Source organism: Sorex araneus, chromosome 2, assembly GCF_027595985.1.
Source record: "Sorex araneus isolate mSorAra2 chromosome 2, mSorAra2.pri, whole genome shotgun sequence".
NCBI lineage: Eukaryota > Metazoa > Chordata > Mammalia > Eulipotyphla > Soricidae > Sorex > Sorex araneus.
Window position 1 is genome coordinate 378,638,157 of NC_073303.1, and position 17,632 is coordinate 378,655,788.

Genomic DNA, 17,632 nt, shown 5'->3' on the forward strand with positions numbered 1-17,632 from the left:
CTCTTACTTGTCACTGGCCAGGTGGTAGAGGCGCCTGTTGACACAGCCGGCGGCCAGCAGCGTGACGGCGTCCAGGTAGGAAAATATCTGCAGCAAGACTTCTGAAGGCAGACTGAAAAGGGGAGGTGTCAGGAGAGCAGGTATGTAGCCCACCACACATCACCGCCACCCCCCGTGTCCTGCCTGCAGGCGAGCAGCCTCCACGCTCCCCTCCACGGCACCCTCTGGGCTCACGGGCCTCCGAAGAGGTGACACACCGCAAGCACAGGAGCACGTGTTCTCGCAGCACGAACCACCCGCCCTCCTCAGCCAAGCAGTGCTGTGCAGTGAATGACGGACAGGGGGCAGAGGGAAGGCCTGCTGGGCCCTGCACAGCCATCACACTGGAGAGCCACCGCTCAGGCCCAAAACCACGCACGGCTGAGGAGATCCACACCTTCCCGCTCTCCCCCGGGCCCTGTCACGTGACTGCCTCGCTGGGGACCTCCAGGGCACACGAAGGTTTCTCCCATCTCTGTCTTTCCCACTGTACCCTCTGTCCCTCGGGCCCCATTCTGACACGGCACAGACAGCAGCCCCAGACACATAGAGCATCACTGGTGTAGGGCACAGGAAGCCACAGAACTGACTGTGGGGACAGCAGCGTCTAGGGACGAAGGACGAGGGGCAAAGTCATTTCAACCACTTGCCCAAACTCACACCTTCTGATTTCAGCTACTGAAAACACAAACCAGTTCCCCAGATGTGCCTGACAGATCATCCATCCCAGCAGGTCGGGCCTGAGGAGAGAGGGGCTTATGGAACACAGTCTCTATGTAAGTGCTCCCCTGCCTGTAGGAGAACATGGGGTTTGTCCTTTTAGCCTTGCTGCAGGGAACTTAATTTACCTTAGAGCAATGCCCTTTCTGTGTGGACACAGGAAGACAGTTAATATTATGCTTTGTAATTTGGGAGCTGATTGACTCCAATAATATTTACTCCTGGGCATCTGCTTTCTCGACTCAGTTGCCCTTAGTTCCTAGCACCCCAAAAGCAGGGTCCCGATGAGGGACGGAATGGACCCAAGGCAAGCTGTGAGCTACCCTGGCATTGAAATGGGCCAGGCCAAAGTTCCACAATACTCAACTATAAGTTGAGAGCATGGTCATAGACAAATGCTGTCACGATCCAAAAGTGACGACAAGACTAGGACCCTGCTGGGGTAGGAAAACTAACCTGACCTGAGGACTGTGGTCTGGAATATATGGTGAATGTCCTCAGGAAGAACCAAACTTAAGTCTGATATATCTCTTACTGTGTTCATACAGAATCACATTGCCAGAAATATCAGAAATAGATTTACTACAACTATTTAAGTGGATTACGAGCTGAGGAAAGAAGAAAGCAACACACCCTGTATAGGATCCCACCCTTGAATGGATCTCCTAGTAATCTGGAGTAATGTCCTTAGATGAGATTTTGTTAATCTCCTGGAGGAGTGGTCTTACCCCTCTGTTGATTTGTTAATGTTCAACCCACCTTTGTGTCATCACCCTATGTGATTGCTATGTAAACTAAGACTGTAGGAGAAAGAGAAGATACAGAAGCAGGGAGAAGACACAGAAGCAGGGAGAAGTCAGAAGCAGAGCACAGAGCGAAAGAGAATCATTGGAGCCAGAAGCAGGGGAAAGAAAGAGCACAAAGTGAGTGAGAAGTGAGAGCGAGGGGGCTCCAGAGAGAGAAGCAGAAGGGCTCCAGAAGAAGAGAGATTGGAAGAGATCAGAGGAGAGACTACAGAGACGGAGACAGAGGTACAGAGACAGGCAGAAGAGAGCACAGCAGCACACACAGAAGCAAAGCACAAAGGAGGAGTTATCTCGATCCAGTCCATACACAGTGGCTCGAGAGCACCGAACAGGAGCGGCAAGAGAGAGAGAGCCGCCCCGAGAGCCCGAACAACACATCATCACACATCATAGCACCCTTCGGCGCATGCACCTTTGTATTTTTTACACCTGCCCCAAAGCTTCTGAGACTAAACCCTCTGCTCAGAGAGGGAGACTCAGACCCAACATCCCAGGCAAAGCCAAAAAGTTAGATGCTTTGATAAGAAAAGGTCATGAGTCTAGAGAGAGCAAAGGTGCACGAAACCTTTGGGGTTAGCCACAGAATGTAGTTTAGGTTTTTATATTTAACTATTTCACCAAAATGTAGTTATTTTTTTAAATATCAGTGTAGTTTCAAAATACAGAGTCTAGGGGTTCAAACAAAATACAGCAGGTAGGGCCTTTGCTGAGCACATGGCCGGCCCGGGTTCTGTTCCTGGCCCCACATATGGTTCCCCAAACCCTGCCAGGAGTATGCCCTAAACAGTGTTGGGTGTGCCCCCCGACAAATATTTTAAATATAGATTCACGGGAACAGAGCGAGCAAGCAAGGCAGGCAGGGCACTTGCCTTGCACACAGCTGACCTGGGCTCAATCCCTGGCTCCCCATATGGTCCTCCAACCCCTGCCAAGAGTGGTCTCTGAGCACAAAACCAGGAGTAAGCTCTGAGCATTGCTGGGTATAGCCCTCCCACCACCCCCTGCCAAAAAAAAAAAATACTGAGTCAACCTTCAAAAAATGATTTGAGAAAGCTATCCAGCAACCATGAATTTCATCAGCATAAGATCCCATCAAGACTATCATTAGACTCCAACCCACCATATAACACGAAAGGGGTGAGGCCTCTCTCTGTTCTTCTAAAAGAAAAAATCCACACTACAACTAAGTCGTCTGAGATCAAAAAGGCTCTTTCATAACCACTGTTGCCAAGGTCTCCTCAGATAAGTACCACCAAGGTGCTTCCTGATGGGCCCCTCACTGCACTGACGGGCTGGGCCTGCTGGAGACTGGAGAGAAAGGACAGATGGACATGAGAGGCCTGCGTCACTACCCTCCCTGAGAAGACTGGAGCAGGCACATGAGCACGCATGTGTGTAGGCATGTGTGAGTGTGTGTGTGAGCGTATGTGCATGAGTGTGTGAGTGTGTGAACGTGTGTGTATGTGTACGTGTGTGAGTGCATGTATGTGTGTGAGTGTGTGTATATGAGTGTGAGTGTATGTGTACATATGGGAGCATGTGTGTGTGTTTGTGTGTGTGTGTGTGTGTGTGTGTGACAGAGAGCCGGTATGTGCACACATGCATCTTTAGCAGCACGGGAACCTGTGTGACAGTTCCTTCCTTGCCCCTCTCACAATCCTGCACTCATAACTCAGACCTTTCCTTCCTGTCCTACGAAGCCCCTGGGCCCAGGCCCCACTGCATGCTTCTCTTCTGCTGCTGCCCAGGCCTCCAGAAGATTCCAAAGGACACCTCCTAAAATGACCCTCCTTGGCCCATGCCCTGGGAAATGTCCATAAAATGCTCCTTTCAAGGTGGCACACAATGCTTGGCACGCAGCGAGTGGTGCTCCTACACTGCTGGCTCAGAACAAATGCACAAGCATCCCAAATAAGCACAAACAAAGACCTCACAGGCTCCTGGGGCCCAAGCCCAGAGCACCAGTCCAGCAAAACAGCTCCCCAAAGGGTGGCAGCTCCGGAATCCAAGGCTCCCCACGCTCTATCCCCTCCATCCTCATCCAAGGGTCTGCATCAACTAGAAAGTGAGTAATTTTAAGAACATTTTTTAAAGGAAAATCAGATTTGCTTGTCACTTCTGGGAGCTGAGCTTCGTGAAATCGTCTAAGGCGACAGTGGTGACAGGTTGACTCATCTCAACCTCCGTGTTGAATCGTTCCTACACGATTCTATTCTTAGGGCGCAGAACAGCAGCCTGCCTTCTACAGCATGACCTTCCCCAACAACCCATCCCCGGTCCATCAAACATGGCACTGTCCAGCCTCTTACCTGTCCAGTGACACCCAGTGCTCAGAGGGCCCCTTCTTCTGCCTTCTGGCACGCGGCTTCTGGTGGGTACAGCCTTCGGGGAACTTGGTACCTGCCTCCTTCCTAAAAGCAAAGACAGAATATTCCAATTATAATGGCAGGGGAACTGTCCATTCCCTCCCGCACTATTTCCAAGGATTTTCTGACTCCAAACTGTACTTAATGAAACGCTTCAGCTTCAGGAAGGGGTGAAGGGGGAAAGGAGGAATGGAAGACTACAGAGGGTATGGTGAGGAGGGAGGGTGAGACGCCGGGGAGGTTGAAGTTGGGAGGGAGTGGAGGATGAAGGGAGAGGGAGACTGAAGAAGGATGGAAGGCTTAGGAAGGTCAAGGAAGGAGGGAAGACAGAAAAGGTAGGGAGAAGAGGGAGAGATGTAGAAAGGGAGGTGAGGAGGGAGAAAAAGGTGCAGGGAGAATGAGTGAGTGGAGGTAGAAAGGCAGGGGGAGTCAGGAGGGAGGGACAGATGCATGGGTAGTGAGTAAGGAGATGCAGGAGTGAGGAGGGAGGGAGAAGTGCAGGAGAGTAAGCAGGGAGGGGGAGACACAGGGGAGTGAGGAGAGGAAGAGACAGGGGAGTGAGCAGGAGGGAGACACAGGGGGGAGAGTGAGCAAGAGGGAGAGACACAGGGGGGAGAGTGAGCAGGAGGGAGAGACACAGGGGGAGAGAGCAGGAGGGAGAGACACAGGGGGGGTGAGCAGGAGGGAGAGACACAGGGGGAGTGAGCAGGAGGGAGGTCCAGGGAGTGAGTGTGAGGGAAGGATGGAGAAGGTCTGGGTGGGGCCTCAGTGCAGGCGGAGCCTCAGTGAGGTCCAGCGCCCAGAGGAGTCACTCCAAGCTGGGCCTACCAAGATGCTCACATCCTCCGGCGAATCACAGACTTTAACCAGCCACAGACTTTAATCTCTCCGGGATTTACTGGTACATAAGTGACCCCAACACTCAGAGGCTCTAGGCTCAGTGAGAGGGGCCAGAGCACCCACCCTACAACACAAGTTCCTAAAATCCCTTCTCAGACCAGCAATCCTGGGTAGCAGCTGGGCAGGGCCCTCAAAAGCCCCAGACAGCCCTGCCCTGGGGGCCTTGCCAGCCCATGGAAGGATCTGGAAGCAGGGTTCCTTACAGGCACACACACTGCTGGCCACTCCCCCTCACCAGCAGTCATGTCGGAGCTGGTGACAGTGGCAGTAAATGTCACCCCATGCTCCATCCGGGGCCACTGAAGGACCTCTGCTCACAGTCACTCCTACCAAACTGACCCCTGGACAGAGGGATGCACACCCCCAGTACGTGGGCAGTGACGGGGGCAGATGGTAAGGGCACGAGGGCCCCCAACGCTGCAGGATGATACACACAGTCACACCAGAGAGGGCACAGCTGTCACAGGAGAGGCAGGAGAGGTCACGCGCCATCCCTACTCACAGCCAGAAATGCTGCAAGGGGGCCCAGGGCCAGGAGCACGGGTACCTGGGGCCACTCTGGGAGCCCTCTGGCCTTCTGGGCCCCCACACTGGAGCTGCCCTCCCCCTGACAGGCTGTCCTCCAGGGACAAGCCAGAGGGTTGTGCGCATCCCCCAGAACAGCAGCCAGTGTCTGCGGTCAGTCTGGGAGAGCCCAAGCGGAGCCACCTTCCTACCCTCCCACCCCCCACTCCCTCTCAGGGCCCAGAGACACCTTGAAGGAGCCACTGTCCCAAGTGATGCCCACTGGCTGCACCGCCTCCCCACACCCAAGTCAAAGGCTCTCCCCACCTGGACATCCCAGCCACAGTGGTGGGCAGGAGTGGGCAGGCAGGCAGGGCGGTGGTGTGGGCAGGGGAGAGCAGGCAGGGCTGGGGTATGGCAGGGGAGCAGGGTGCCTGCGGTGCGGCCCTGTGTGTCTCTGCCACAGGAAAGAGGCCCCAGCAGGAGAGCCGCGAGTCCACGTGGAGGCAGGTGTGTTTTCCTACCTGCAGCCCTTCCCCGATGAGCCGAGACTGCACCCTACCAAAGCACATTAAACCAGGAGGCTTTAAAGCAGAGATTCATTGGCCAACAGCAACTGTCCGGAGCCGGACGCCCTCACAGGTCGGTGGCCCTGGGGCCGACCCCCTCTGTGGCCTAGGGGTCCTAGAGTGGGAGCAGACCTGGATTCGCTCCACCTTCATGTGGCCACAGTCCTGCCCAGCGCAGGCCTTGTCTGGTCTCAGAAGGACGTCAGTCTGTCTGCTGCGGACCCGCCCTAGTTACAAAAACCCTTTTCCTGGACGGCTTTCCTGGATCTGAGCTGGAGGGACACACAATTTCAGAAGTGTCCCAACGAAGTGATGGCTAAGTTTCTACCAACACCCTGTTTTTGGTTTGGGGCCTCGCCCAGGGTGCCAGGGCTCCAAGGACCTATGTGGTATCAGGGATCGCACTGAGCAGGCATGTACAAGGCAGGAAGCACTTCAATACAGGTCCGCTCTCTGGCCCGTGGCCTCATTTTTAATGACTAACTTCTGGCAAAGTCTTTATTGCTTTGTCTCGTGCATCCAGATATAGTATCTTCAAGCTACCAGAGTTACCAGCACTTGGGCTGTGAGACAGACTCTGTCTCATCCAACAACGCTAAGATCTATGGGGAATGAAGGTCGTTCGAGCCTGTCTACACACACACACCACATGGACGCCGAGGACTGGCTCCGACAGACACTGCTCCTGTGACACAAATGAACCCCACAGGCATTCCCAAACCAGAACAATTTTTTGTCATTCAGAGTGTCCTCACCAGGAGATGCCAAAAACTCAAACTATTACCCAAGGCCTGTCCAAGGGAACTGAAAAAAAAGTAAGAAGCAGTCTCAACCAGTGTGAACCCTCTCGGGCAAACACCAGCTTGTCTGCTGCAGATGTGACAGGAAGGTAGATGTACGATATGGACCAAGCTTCCCCACAGCCACAGACCTCTACCCAAGCCGCTTCTAGAAATCATCCCAAAGCAAAAAACGTGGGGAAAAGGCCAAATCTGGAAACTATAAGGGTCTGGCTGAACCGAAGGGCAGTTAGCAACATTCAGCCAGACAACAAAGTTTCAACACCAGGGAAAGGGCTGAAGGTCCAAGGGGCTGCCCCCAAATCACTGTGACTGACCCTCAGACACTCATGCATATGTATGTGACTGCCTGGGCCACACACTCTCAAACTCCAATCATCCTTATACAGACACGCACTCGAAAACTCCAACACACACACACACAGAGGCACACCCTGTGTCTCTCACTGTCCTCTTATTTTCTCTCCCCATGTTCCACGACTTATTGCTCCGCCCTGCACCTTCACATCCTGGAATATAATGTAACTCTGCAGGACTTTGTTTCACACCAGAAGATGTTCAGTGAATGTCCACTCATGAGTAAAAGGCATTGGATGAGCTATTGCCATCCAGTCATGCTACTTGATCTTCTCTCTGATTTCTCTCTTGAGAGATAAGTAAATACATACAGAGAAGTGGCCAGGAAGGACAGAGAGGATAGGAACCCCTTGCCATCCGGTTCACTGGATTCCAAGCATTCTGCTCAGTGGTTGTGTTTACGGGAGGCCAAGAGGCTAGCAGGGCCGGGACCACACTTACCCAGGTCACCCCTTAAAGTGCTATGTAACGAACTGCACTGCAGCTTCTGTTTCACTTTGAAACTAAGCACCTGTCCCTTCTGCAACTTTGTATGGATTAGGGAACATTCTCGTGGCATATTCTCTGTGACCCTCAAAGTCATTCATAGGTTTCTGGAGGCACAGCCTACAGAAAGTCTAAGACTGTTTGAAGTCCCTTATTTGATCTTCAAAGTCAATGCAAATGCTCCTACTGAAAATTCATGTTTATCTTACTATAGGAATGTATCATGGTACCAGCTAATATTTTTAACATTGCCCGCAACCACTGCCCTGACCTACAGCTGCCTCCTGCACCTGGTGGACACGGAGAACCTCTCTCACCCTCACTTGCCTTACAGTTACAGTGTGTCCCCCACCTCACGGGTCTCCCACCCCACATTAGGAGGCAAAGGCTCTCACTGTGCCATTAAAGGGACTGTTCAAGGTTCTAAGCCAGAAATCAAGGACTCTTGGGACACCCCATCTTCTGTCCTTGCAGAACGCCCTGCCCTGGGCACTGCAACAGAGCTCTCTCTGCTGTCCCTTGGGGCTCCCTCCGCTGTCCCTTAGGGCTGACCCTGTGGGGAAGGTGCTGGGCCAGTGGCTGCAGAGGCTTGAAACCAGCTTAAACACATCCACACAGGTGCATATATACATACCGTTCTTCCACATCCATGCATGCCGTCATAGATATCATGTGCACATACACGCCTGCATTTCTGTGTATAGGTGGATGCAAGCATGCACACATACATGCTCGTCATCACTTATGCAACAGTTCTGCTGTGAAGATGCCGTGCTCCAACCCAGCCCAGCTGTGGCTGCTGGGGGGAGGGGGGGTCACAGCTGCCTTCCTGCCTGTCCCTGCACAGACCCAGCCCAGCTGTGGCTGCTGGGGGGAGGTGGGGGGGTCACGACTGCCTTCCTGCCTGTCCCTGCACAGACCCAGCCCAGCTGTGGCTGCTGGGGGGAGGTGGGGGGGTCACGACTGCCTTCCTGCCTGTCCCTGCACAGACCCAGCCCAGCTATGGCTGCTGGGGGGATGGGGGGTCATGACTGCCTTCCTGCCTGTCCCTGCACAGACCCAGCCCAGCTGTGGCTGCTGGGGGGGTGGGGGGTCATGACTGCCTTCCTGCCTGTCCCTGCACAGACCCAGCCCAGCTGTGGCTGCTGGGGGGAGGTGGGGGGGTCACGACTGCCTTCCTGCCTGTCCCTGCACAGACCCAGCCCAGCTGTGGCTGTTGGGGGTTGGGGGGTCATGACTGCCTTCCTGCCTGTCCCTGCACAGACCCAGCCCAGCTGTGGCTGCCGGGAGCACAGCTGCCTTCCTGTCTGCAGCAGTACTCGGGAGAGGGAAAATCTTGAGAAGCTTCCGCTCTTGTGCCAGCCCCACAAACACGACGCTTGATTGGCAGAGTAAGAGAGGGCTCACGATGGGCTGGAGAACCTGCCCCTTCCCTCCTGTGACTAGACGACCCTTTCCATCTCAGCACAACTTCCACACCTCTCTGTCCTCGCCTGGAAGTCGCCTGAGCAAATAGCCCCGAACAACATGGAATTTGCGAGGGCCAGTCCAGCGTTCAGAAGCCCGACTCTGCCTCTCCAGGCTTAAATCCTGCTTCAGTCTGAACAATCTCGTTCCTAAATGTCTCTGTGAATTGCTTCACAACGGTACTATTGGCAGTCTGCAGAGCAGCACTGCCGCCTCTGACCGGCCTGGCATCTGGTGCCAGGGAAGGCCCAGCCTCATTTCTCTGAGAGACAGCCCTGGCTGCGCGTTGACAGGCCCCCCAGCTGCCAACCCCAAGTCCCTTGCACGCCCTCCAGTGGCCTGTAAGTTCACAAAGGGGAAGACACAGGTGCACGGGGCTACGGCAGGCCACGGCACAGCCACCTGCCCCTCGACTCTCTCCAGCCCTGAAACCATCTTTCCCCAAGTGGCTACCTTATAACTCTGAGGAAGTTCGATATTTTTAAAACACACTTTCTGAGTTGGATTTTTAATAGTTGGTAAAAGAAATTAGAGTAAGGAGAAATGAAGCTTTGTGTTCTGCTCTTACAGTTTATAGTATCTGTTTGTTCACATGCTGTGTGGGAAAGGGTACTCGGGGGTATCAGGAATACAGATCAAAGAGTTGGAGCTGGATCCCAGCAAGGCCCAGCTGGCACTGCTGGATGGAGCGGCGCGGCTGGCCCCTGAGGATGCAGGCCCCGAACCTGAACTGTAAAGACCCCCACACTCCCTTGAGCATGGCCAAGAGTGCCTGCGCCCTGTTCAACCCCACAAAGCTGGGTACGGCCCTAATCTTTTCAAAACAGGAATCACTAATTCCTTATTATCGTCGAATCTTTCTACACTCAGACACTAAAAATAACCACCTGCCTTCACCATCATCAATCATTCTGAGAGCTCACTTTGCTCTACCTGACAGAAAATATGCATCGCCAAATCACAGGTGGATGGGTGGGCCGCTAAGCCAGGCATGACATTCTAATCACATCATTTCACCAGAAAGTTCTCTCAACTTCCCAAGTAATGAAAAATTCATCGTAAAAATCTCTTGGCTGCCAAGGAAGAGAGCACTATATATAAAAACTAATTTTAGTAAGAGGGCAAATTGTTTTAAAGTTCAACCTTCCTATTAAAATTCCAGCCTTTTTCTCCTCCATAATAAAATTTCTGTAGGCATCTTCACCACCCTATTTGTCACAAGGCTGCGATCTGTCTAGCATCACAGCTGTTCCACCAAGAGCCATCTTTTGCCACAAGAGTAACGCCAGGGTAAGTAAGGACATAGAGCTGGGTAAAGAGCATGAGACAGATTCTTGGAGATCCAGGAAAAGAGAAGGTAATTTTAGGTAGCTGAATTAGTGACTGCACTGTTTTCTTATGCTTACACGAACTGTGCATGTGCTGGAGTGGCAGCACAGCCACTGGGGTGCTTGCCTTGCATGCGGCTGACCCGCGGGTTCAATCCCTGGCACCATATATGACCCCCCACCCCGACCTGCCAGGAGTGATCTGTGAGCACAGAGCCAGGAGCAAGGCAAAGAAGTGATGAACAGAATATGTGTGCCTCTTTAGGTCCAGAAATCCAAGAGTTACAAGCAAAGCGACTGTCCTAAAGCGTGTCCTTGGCAGTACCCCTCCACCTGGCAAAAGCAGCCACAATGAAGGGCACGTGGCTAGAGCCGCCCCTTGTGGAACGAGCAGTGCCCGCTGGAGAGCAGCCGGAGATCCCTGTGGAAATGAGCCAGCCCAGCCGGACTCGCAGAGGAGGCCCGTCCTCCAGCTCAGAGGTATGAGCGATCGGGGAGAGGGAGACTCGGGCAGGAGGCACCAGACACCTCGGCTCCTCAGAACTGAGGCGGGACAGCAGGCGGAGCAGCAGAATGCGTGTGAGTCACCGGGGGCTCGGGGGACAGTAGGAGGCGACTGCCTCGGGGCCTCCCTCTAGGGCTCCTCACAAACCCAGGAGAAGCGCACAGGCCACTGGTCTCCCAAGGGGCCGAGTGGGGGTGCTCCCCTTTCCGTGCCAGTGCAGGGCACACGGAGTGCTTGGGCGCCGAGGGGAGCCCTCTGGCCCGGGCGGCAGTGGGGAGCACGTTTTCACGAGCTTCTCGGGGAGCTCAAAACCAGAGAAAGCGAAGCCGGGTCCCACCACAGCTGTGCTGTGCACGCGCTTGGCCTCCTGGTCACACCTTGTCCCCCAGGTGGGGCCCGGGACGAGGGACCCGAGACGAGGGACCCAGCTCCCGCCACCAAGGAGTCCAACTATTTCCCGGGAAAGCCAGTGTCAGGACGGGATCCCACCCCACTCCCACCACGCTGAGAGAGTGTGTGTGAGAGTGTGTCAGTGTGTGAAAGTGAGAAAGTGAGAGTGAGTGTGTGTGTGGGAGTGGGAGTGATTGTGTGAGAAAGTGAGAGCGAGTGTGAGTGTGAGAGTGTGTGAGAGTGTGAGTATGAGAGTGAGAGTATGAGAGTGAGTGTGTGAGAAAGTGAGAGTGAGTGTGTGTGTGGGAGTGGGAGTGAGTGTGTGAGAAAGTGAGAGCGAGTGTGAGTGTGAGAGTGTGTGAGAGTGTATGAGTGTGTGAGAGTGTGAGTATGAGAGTGAGAGTGTGAGAGTGAGTGTGTGAGAAAGTGAGAGTGAGTGTGTGTGGGGGAGTGGGAGTGAGTGTGTGAGAAAGTGAGAGCGAGTGTGAGAGTGTGTGAGAGTGTATGAGTGTGTGAGAGTGTGAGTATGAGAGTGAGAGTGTGAGAGTGAGTGTGTGAGAAAGTGAGAGTGAGTGTGTGTGTGGGAGTGGGAGTGAGTGTGTGTGAGAAAGTGAGAGTGAGTGTGAGTGTGAGAGTGTGTGAGAGTGAGTGTGAGTGTGCGAGTGAGAAAGTGAGCGTGAGTGTGTGGGGGAGTGTGTGTGAGTATGAGTGTGTGGTGTGTGACGGTGAGTGTGAGTGTGAGTGTGTGTGAGAAAGTGAGAGAGTGTATGAGTGTGTGAGTGTGTGTGCGAGTGAGAGAGAGGGGGGGAGTGTGTGTGAGAGTATGAGAGTGAGTGACTGTGAGAGTGAGTGTGTGAGTGTGAGAGTGTGAGTGTGCGAGAGTGTGAGAGTGAGTGTGTGAGTGTGAGAGTGTGAGAGTGTGTGAGAGTGTGAGTGTGTGAGTGTGAGAGTGTGTGAGTGTGAGTGTGAGAGTGTGAGTGTGAGAGTGTGAGAGTGTGTGAGTGTGAGTGTGAGAGTGTGTGAGAGTGTGAGAGTGTGAGTGTGAGTGTGAGAGTGTGAGTGTGAGAGTGTGAGTGTGAGAGTGTGTGAGTGTGAGTGTGAGAGTGTGAGTGTGTGAGTGTGAGAGTGTGTGAGAGTGTGAGAGTGTGAGTGTGTGAGTGTGAGAGTGTGAGAGTGTGAGAGTGTGAGTGTGAGAGTGTGAGAGTGTGAGAGTGTGAGTGTGAGAGTGTGTGAGAGTGTGAGTGTGAGAGTGTGAGAGTGTGTGTGAAGTGTGTGTCAGTGCGGGTGTGTGTGGCGTGAGCGAGAGCGCGCCTGCCGCCCGCCTCCAGAACCTTCCCCCGTGACGGCCGCGCGCGGGAGCCCGCCTTCGCCCCGCCCCCAGAACGTTCCCGCGTGAGCCCCTCGGGCGGGTGCGAGGGGCCGGGGCGCCGGCCTCCCCGAGGGGCCGACAGTCACCTGGGCCCGCCGGCCTCCGCGCCGCCCGCGGGGTCGCTCTGAGCCAGGAGGCGGCGCCATTGCAGCTGCAGGAGCCGGCCGCGTCCGGTCGCCATGGAGACCCGGCGTGAGGGGCGGGGCCGCGCATGCCACGCCCCCGCAGGCCGCCGCGCGTGCGCGCGGGCCGCGGCCGGGGGGACGGGTCGGTGGCTCCGCCCCGCCCCGCCTCCAGGGGCGGTCCCGGAAGTGCCCGGGGCCCGTCTTTGGAGGCGCTTTCCTGCGGTGGCTGCGTTTGGGAAGCCCTGAGGCACCAGGCCACGGCGACTTCCCAGCTCACACAGTGCTCGCGAGGACGCGCACTCTAGAATGTGTCATTTCGCTCAAACCGATGCCGCGTCGAGCCCCGCGCGACGGCGGGAGCGAGACCGTCAGCCCCGCAAACGACTCGGGGCCCGGCGCGCCATGTAGCGCGCATGCGCAGGCCTCCCGCGAGGGGCGCCTGGGAAGCGCCGGGCGGGCCGGGGCCGGCTCTGGCCGCGTTGCACCATGGGAGTTGTAGTCCTTGATCCTGGCACAGGGACTGTGGTCCCCGTTCGGCACGAAGCCCTCAAACTACCCTTCCCAGCATTCCGCCGGGCTTCCCAGGTCACTCTGCAGAGGGACGGCGGGCCGAGTGTCCGCTAGGGAGCTCATCAAAGTGCTCTAACTCAAGCGAAGAGGGACCAGGGGCAGGGACGGCGGATTTCAGCGCTTTTTTTTTTTTTTTAAATTCTTTTCGGTTTAATTCAAGCTAGCGTCTTGGCGCCGCCCGCCCCGCGGGGTTGCCGGAGCCCGCGTCCCGCCGGGGTGGGGCGGGAAGGGTCGCTGCTGGCTGGCCGGGGGCTCCCCGAGGCCCCGCCGTGTCCGTGACGATGATCTGCGCCTTCCTGCGGGCTGCCGAGCGCGCCGAGCAGCTGCACCGGTGCTCGGGCGGGCGCCTGCTGCGGCGCCACCTCGTGCTGAGCAGAGCCGGCCCGAGCGCCGAGCCCAGCTGGCGATGGGGGCTGCAGGGCCAGGGGGAAGCGCCGCGGCCCTGGGGGCTGCGCGGGGCCCCCCGGAGGGCCGTCTGGACGCAGGGCCAGGGCGCCCGGAGAGCAGAGCAGGACCCCAGCAAGCAGGTCCCCGTGCCTGGAAGTCGGGGCGGGGAACCCGCCGTGCCCACGGCGCAGAGAGGTAAAGGGGGCCCGGGGACCCCCCGGGGAAAGTCGGGGCACGGCGCGCCCCGCGCCTGCAGGTCGGACCGTTAGGAGCAGTTTAGAATCGCGGGACGCGGGCCGGACCTCGGCTGCGAGGACCCACTTGGCGTATTCCCGCCTGGGCTTGGGGAGACACGCCCCGCGCGGGGGGCGCACCCCAGCACCTTGGCGCGGGGGACCTGCGGGGCTCCGAGACCGCTGCCCGGACGCCTCCCGAGCCACCTGTTCCCCCCGTCTCGGCCCTGGAGAGAATTCCCCCGAGATCAGGGCGCACCCGCTCGGCGCTTGAATGTTTGGGGAGGGGAGAGGTTACAGCGGGAACCCTGCGCTGGCAGACCGTGTGCTGCGCACAGTTCTTGGGAGCAAATGTGCTGCAAACAGTGCTTGGAAGCGAGTGCTGAGTCCTTGTCCTTAGGGCTACTGTCACTCAAGTCAAGTGCGTGAGCGCGTGCGGCCGTGCCCTGCAGCCCGACCCTGGCACTGAACTCTCCGGGCTCCTTTGCGGGGCGACCGGTGCTGCCCTCCGTCCCCTTCCAGCCGCAGGAAGCCTCCTGCCCGCGCCCCCTGGCCCGTAACTCTCGGGGTTTCTCTCCACAGTGAAAGAAGCGGGAAGAGATTTTACCTACCTGCTAGTGGTGCTTATTGGGATCGGCATTACAGGTGGGAACAGCGCGAGCGGCTGCCCAGAATCTCCCTTGAACTTACTGTTTTACTCTCACTGTTCTCCGGCTGATCTTTTTTTTTTTATTCCCTGCTGCGATTGTGTTTTTCAGGTGGCTTGTTTTATGTGATTTTCAAGGAACTTTTTTCTTCATCCAGCCCTAATAAGATATACGGCAAAGCCTTAGACAGGTGCAGATTACATCCTGAGGTTAGTTCCGATGGGCTGACGGCGGGCACGGGGAGAACGTGTCGGTGGTGGGGGGCAGAATTCACACACTCCCGGCCCGAGTGGGGCAGCCGGAAGAAGAGACACGGAGCACTTGGCTGGGATTAGCTGCTGGCGCCTCATTCCATGAGCGATGCTGCGGCGAGAGCAGGACACTGTCCACCGCCTGTTGGTTGGTCTTCGGGCAGAGTTTATCCTAACTGTACGACAGTCGCTGTGCTTGTCAGACAACACCAGCCGGCAGAGACCTCTGGACTTGGGGAACGTGTCTAGTCTTCCAGATGGCGACAGTCGGCCCCACGCCCCCACAGTGACAGTGACGCTAGAGAGCCCGCCCCAGGCCTCACTCACACCACATCAGTGCCGGCGGCTCCCTGGAGAGCACTGTGTGCGGAGCTGGGTTGTGTGTTTGAGAGCTTGGTCTTTCCTGTGCCTCCCAGCCCTGGGTGTGAGGTGTCACTGTTGTCCTGTGTGTGGAACGAAGGGACACCTGGTGAGATCCCTTAACCGGGCCCTGCACTTGCCAGTGGGCAGCCGCCGCCTGAGCCACAGCCGTTCCGGGCTGAGTCTGAGATTCTGGAGCGCGGCCCTGTCTCCAGCCGGGCCTGACCGGGAAAGGCCGTGCTCGTAGGTATCGACAGGCGGTGTCCCGCAGGGGACAGCTGAGTCCCAGCCGCTGTCCCGTCACTCCGCCTGCCCGTGGGCTTCTCCAGTGCAGTCAGCCCCGAGACCGGGAGGAGAACTGGCTTCCCCGGCTTCTGTCTGGGGCAGGGCCCACAGAGCAGGAAGGGAGGGTGACACGTTCCGAGGCCGAGGAAAGCCCTGCACGGCTGCTGGGTCTGCCGGCCACAGAACGCCGAGAGACACAGCCGCCGGCCTGCGGGTGGCCAGAAGGAATGCCGGGCGGAGGGCCGTCACTGACTCACTCGGGCTGCTTTTCCGAGGGACGCCGGTGCGCCCGTGACCCAGAAAGAGCTCAGGAGGGCTCGGGGCTGTTTTCCAGCTCCCCCATGTCAGCCTTGGTTCTAGACCATTCTTTCGGGCGCCAGACCAGTTTGGAGGACAGAGAAGGCCCCGGGTGGTGGCGCTAATGAAGAAGGAAGTGACTTGGACAACGACCGTTGTAGGAAATGCCCCCCCAACACACCCCACACAGACGCCCTCTGGCGGGGGTCTCAGCTGTCACATAAGTCTCAGGCGCGAGGCACGGGGACGGACTAAGGAGGACAGAACTGGGGCATGTTCCTCGCGCCGTAAGAATGTTCTGTTTTGTAAGTTTCCGTTTCACTGTGTGTGTGTTGGGAGAAACTGAGCGGTCACTGTGATGGGCTCTACTGCACCGCGTGCAGTGACTTAAACAGGTGAAAATCACGCCGGGGCCGGGGGGCCCGGGAAGGAGCCGTGGGGGAAGCAGGCCGAGACGCACCGCCTTCAGAGGTCACTTCGGCCGGGGTCTTACCCGTTAGACGGAGGACAGACGGGTTCCTCCTCCTGTGCGAATGCTTTCGGGGCATCTCGGCCTCCGGCTGGACTGGCCAAGGACTCACCTCCACCCGTGTCCCAGTAGGGAGGAATTCTTGTCATGGCGTTTGTCTCCCATTCTCTCCTCACTGGCATGATCCTTTGGGAAGGGCCCCGGCCCCCATCTGTCTGTCCTAGTGAGCGGGTCGGCAGGGGTCTGGAAGCTTCTGGCAGTGTGCACCTTCCTCAGTGCACCTGGTCTCCCCCTGCAGGTGGTCAGCGTGTTTGGGGAACCCCTGAAAGGCTACGGGGAGATGACGAGGCACGGCCGCCGGCAGCACGTCAGGTAACCCCCCCCCCCACGCTGCACCCGGTGGGGGGTGGGGTGGGCTGCGGGGAAGGAACTGCCGTTTCCGTTTCCCCTCTGGGCAGCTTTGTGGAGTACGTGAAGAATGGGCTCAAACACATGCGCGTCAAGTTCTACATCCAGGGCTCGGAGCCCGGGAAGCAGGGCACGGTGCATCTGGAAGTGAGAGAGGTAGGAGGTGCGCGGCCGCGCGTGGCCGCAGGGCGGGGGCTGCAGGCTCAGTATGGGGGTGGCAGGGGCGTGACCCAGGCCCTTCCTGTCTTCCAGAACCCAGAGACGGGGGAGTACGAGTTTCGCTACATATTTGTGGACCTGGACTCCTACCCGGGCAGAACGATCGTCATCGAAGACAATCGGTCCTGAGCTGGGGGGAGCAGCCGGCCGAGGCCCCGTCAGCCGGGGGCCAACGGGATAACCTGGCAGGCGGTGCCCGACTCTGGGCTGCGCGCAGCTGCCTCAAGGTCCCTCCGCCCGGCCAGCGCAAGGCATGCAGGAGGAGCAGAGGCCATTCTTAGCCCTGCACGGCTCCGGCCTCCCCGTCAGCCACCCTGTGTGAAAGTTTGGGTTTGAAAAGTTCATACATAAGTTAATGTAGAAGTCGGTATTTTTCTAGTATAGCTATAACGTTTGTGAAATAAAAGTGAGAAAAAGTTACAGGAGGTGTGTCCCTTCCCAGAATCCACGCAGGTGACAGGGAATGCAGTGTCCAGTGTGTTCCCACGGCCGGGGGTTGGGCGGTGGGGTTCCTGTGACTTCCGGTCCCCCTCCATGGGGGGTGTTGGCAGCGGGAAGCCACATGCCCGTGGCTGTCACTCTTGAAAGCACGTGCAGGTGTGGGGCCTGTGCACACAGCCGGGAATGGGCAGTAATAATAGCACCCAGGTCGTAATTTCTCCTCCTGAGAGTCGTGTGCAGAGTACTTAGGAGGTGAGCCCCGTAGAGAAATGATATCAGGAAGCATGCAGAATTTCCCGAGAACGGTAAAGCACCCACGAGGCTCAGTGGAAGG

At 57.1% G+C, this 17,632-nt stretch overlaps 2 protein-coding genes across 2 annotated transcripts in view; one reads left to right on the plus strand and one right to left on the minus strand.

The window, feature by feature from the left end:
• Positions 1–12,802, minus strand: part of FBXO15 (F-box protein 15) — a 30,630-nt gene extending 17,828 nt beyond the window's left edge. The window contains exons 1-3 of the mRNA XM_055127788.1: positions 12,693–12,802; positions 3,875–3,976; positions 8–112 (exon numbers count right to left, since the gene is read on the minus strand). Of these exons, the coding sequence (XP_054983763.1) occupies positions 8–112; positions 3,875–3,976; positions 12,693–12,787 (302 nt within the window). The 5' untranslated portion in view covers positions 12,788–12,802. The remainder of the gene's footprint in view (positions 1–7; positions 113–3,874; positions 3,977–12,692) is intronic.
• A 153-nt stretch (positions 12,803–12,955) lies between these two features.
• TIMM21 (translocase of inner mitochondrial membrane 21) lies at positions 12,956–17,277 on the plus strand. The gene is made up of 6 exons (XM_004604239.2): positions 12,956–13,883; positions 14,504–14,566; positions 14,680–14,777; positions 16,529–16,602; positions 16,689–16,794; positions 16,891–17,277. The coding sequence occupies exons 1-6, from the start codon at positions 13,583–13,585 to the stop codon at positions 16,984–16,986; spliced, it is 738 nt and encodes a 245-aa protein (XP_004604296.1). The 5' UTR covers positions 12,956–13,582; the 3' UTR covers positions 16,987–17,277.
• Positions 17,278–17,632: the final 355 nt, after the last annotated feature.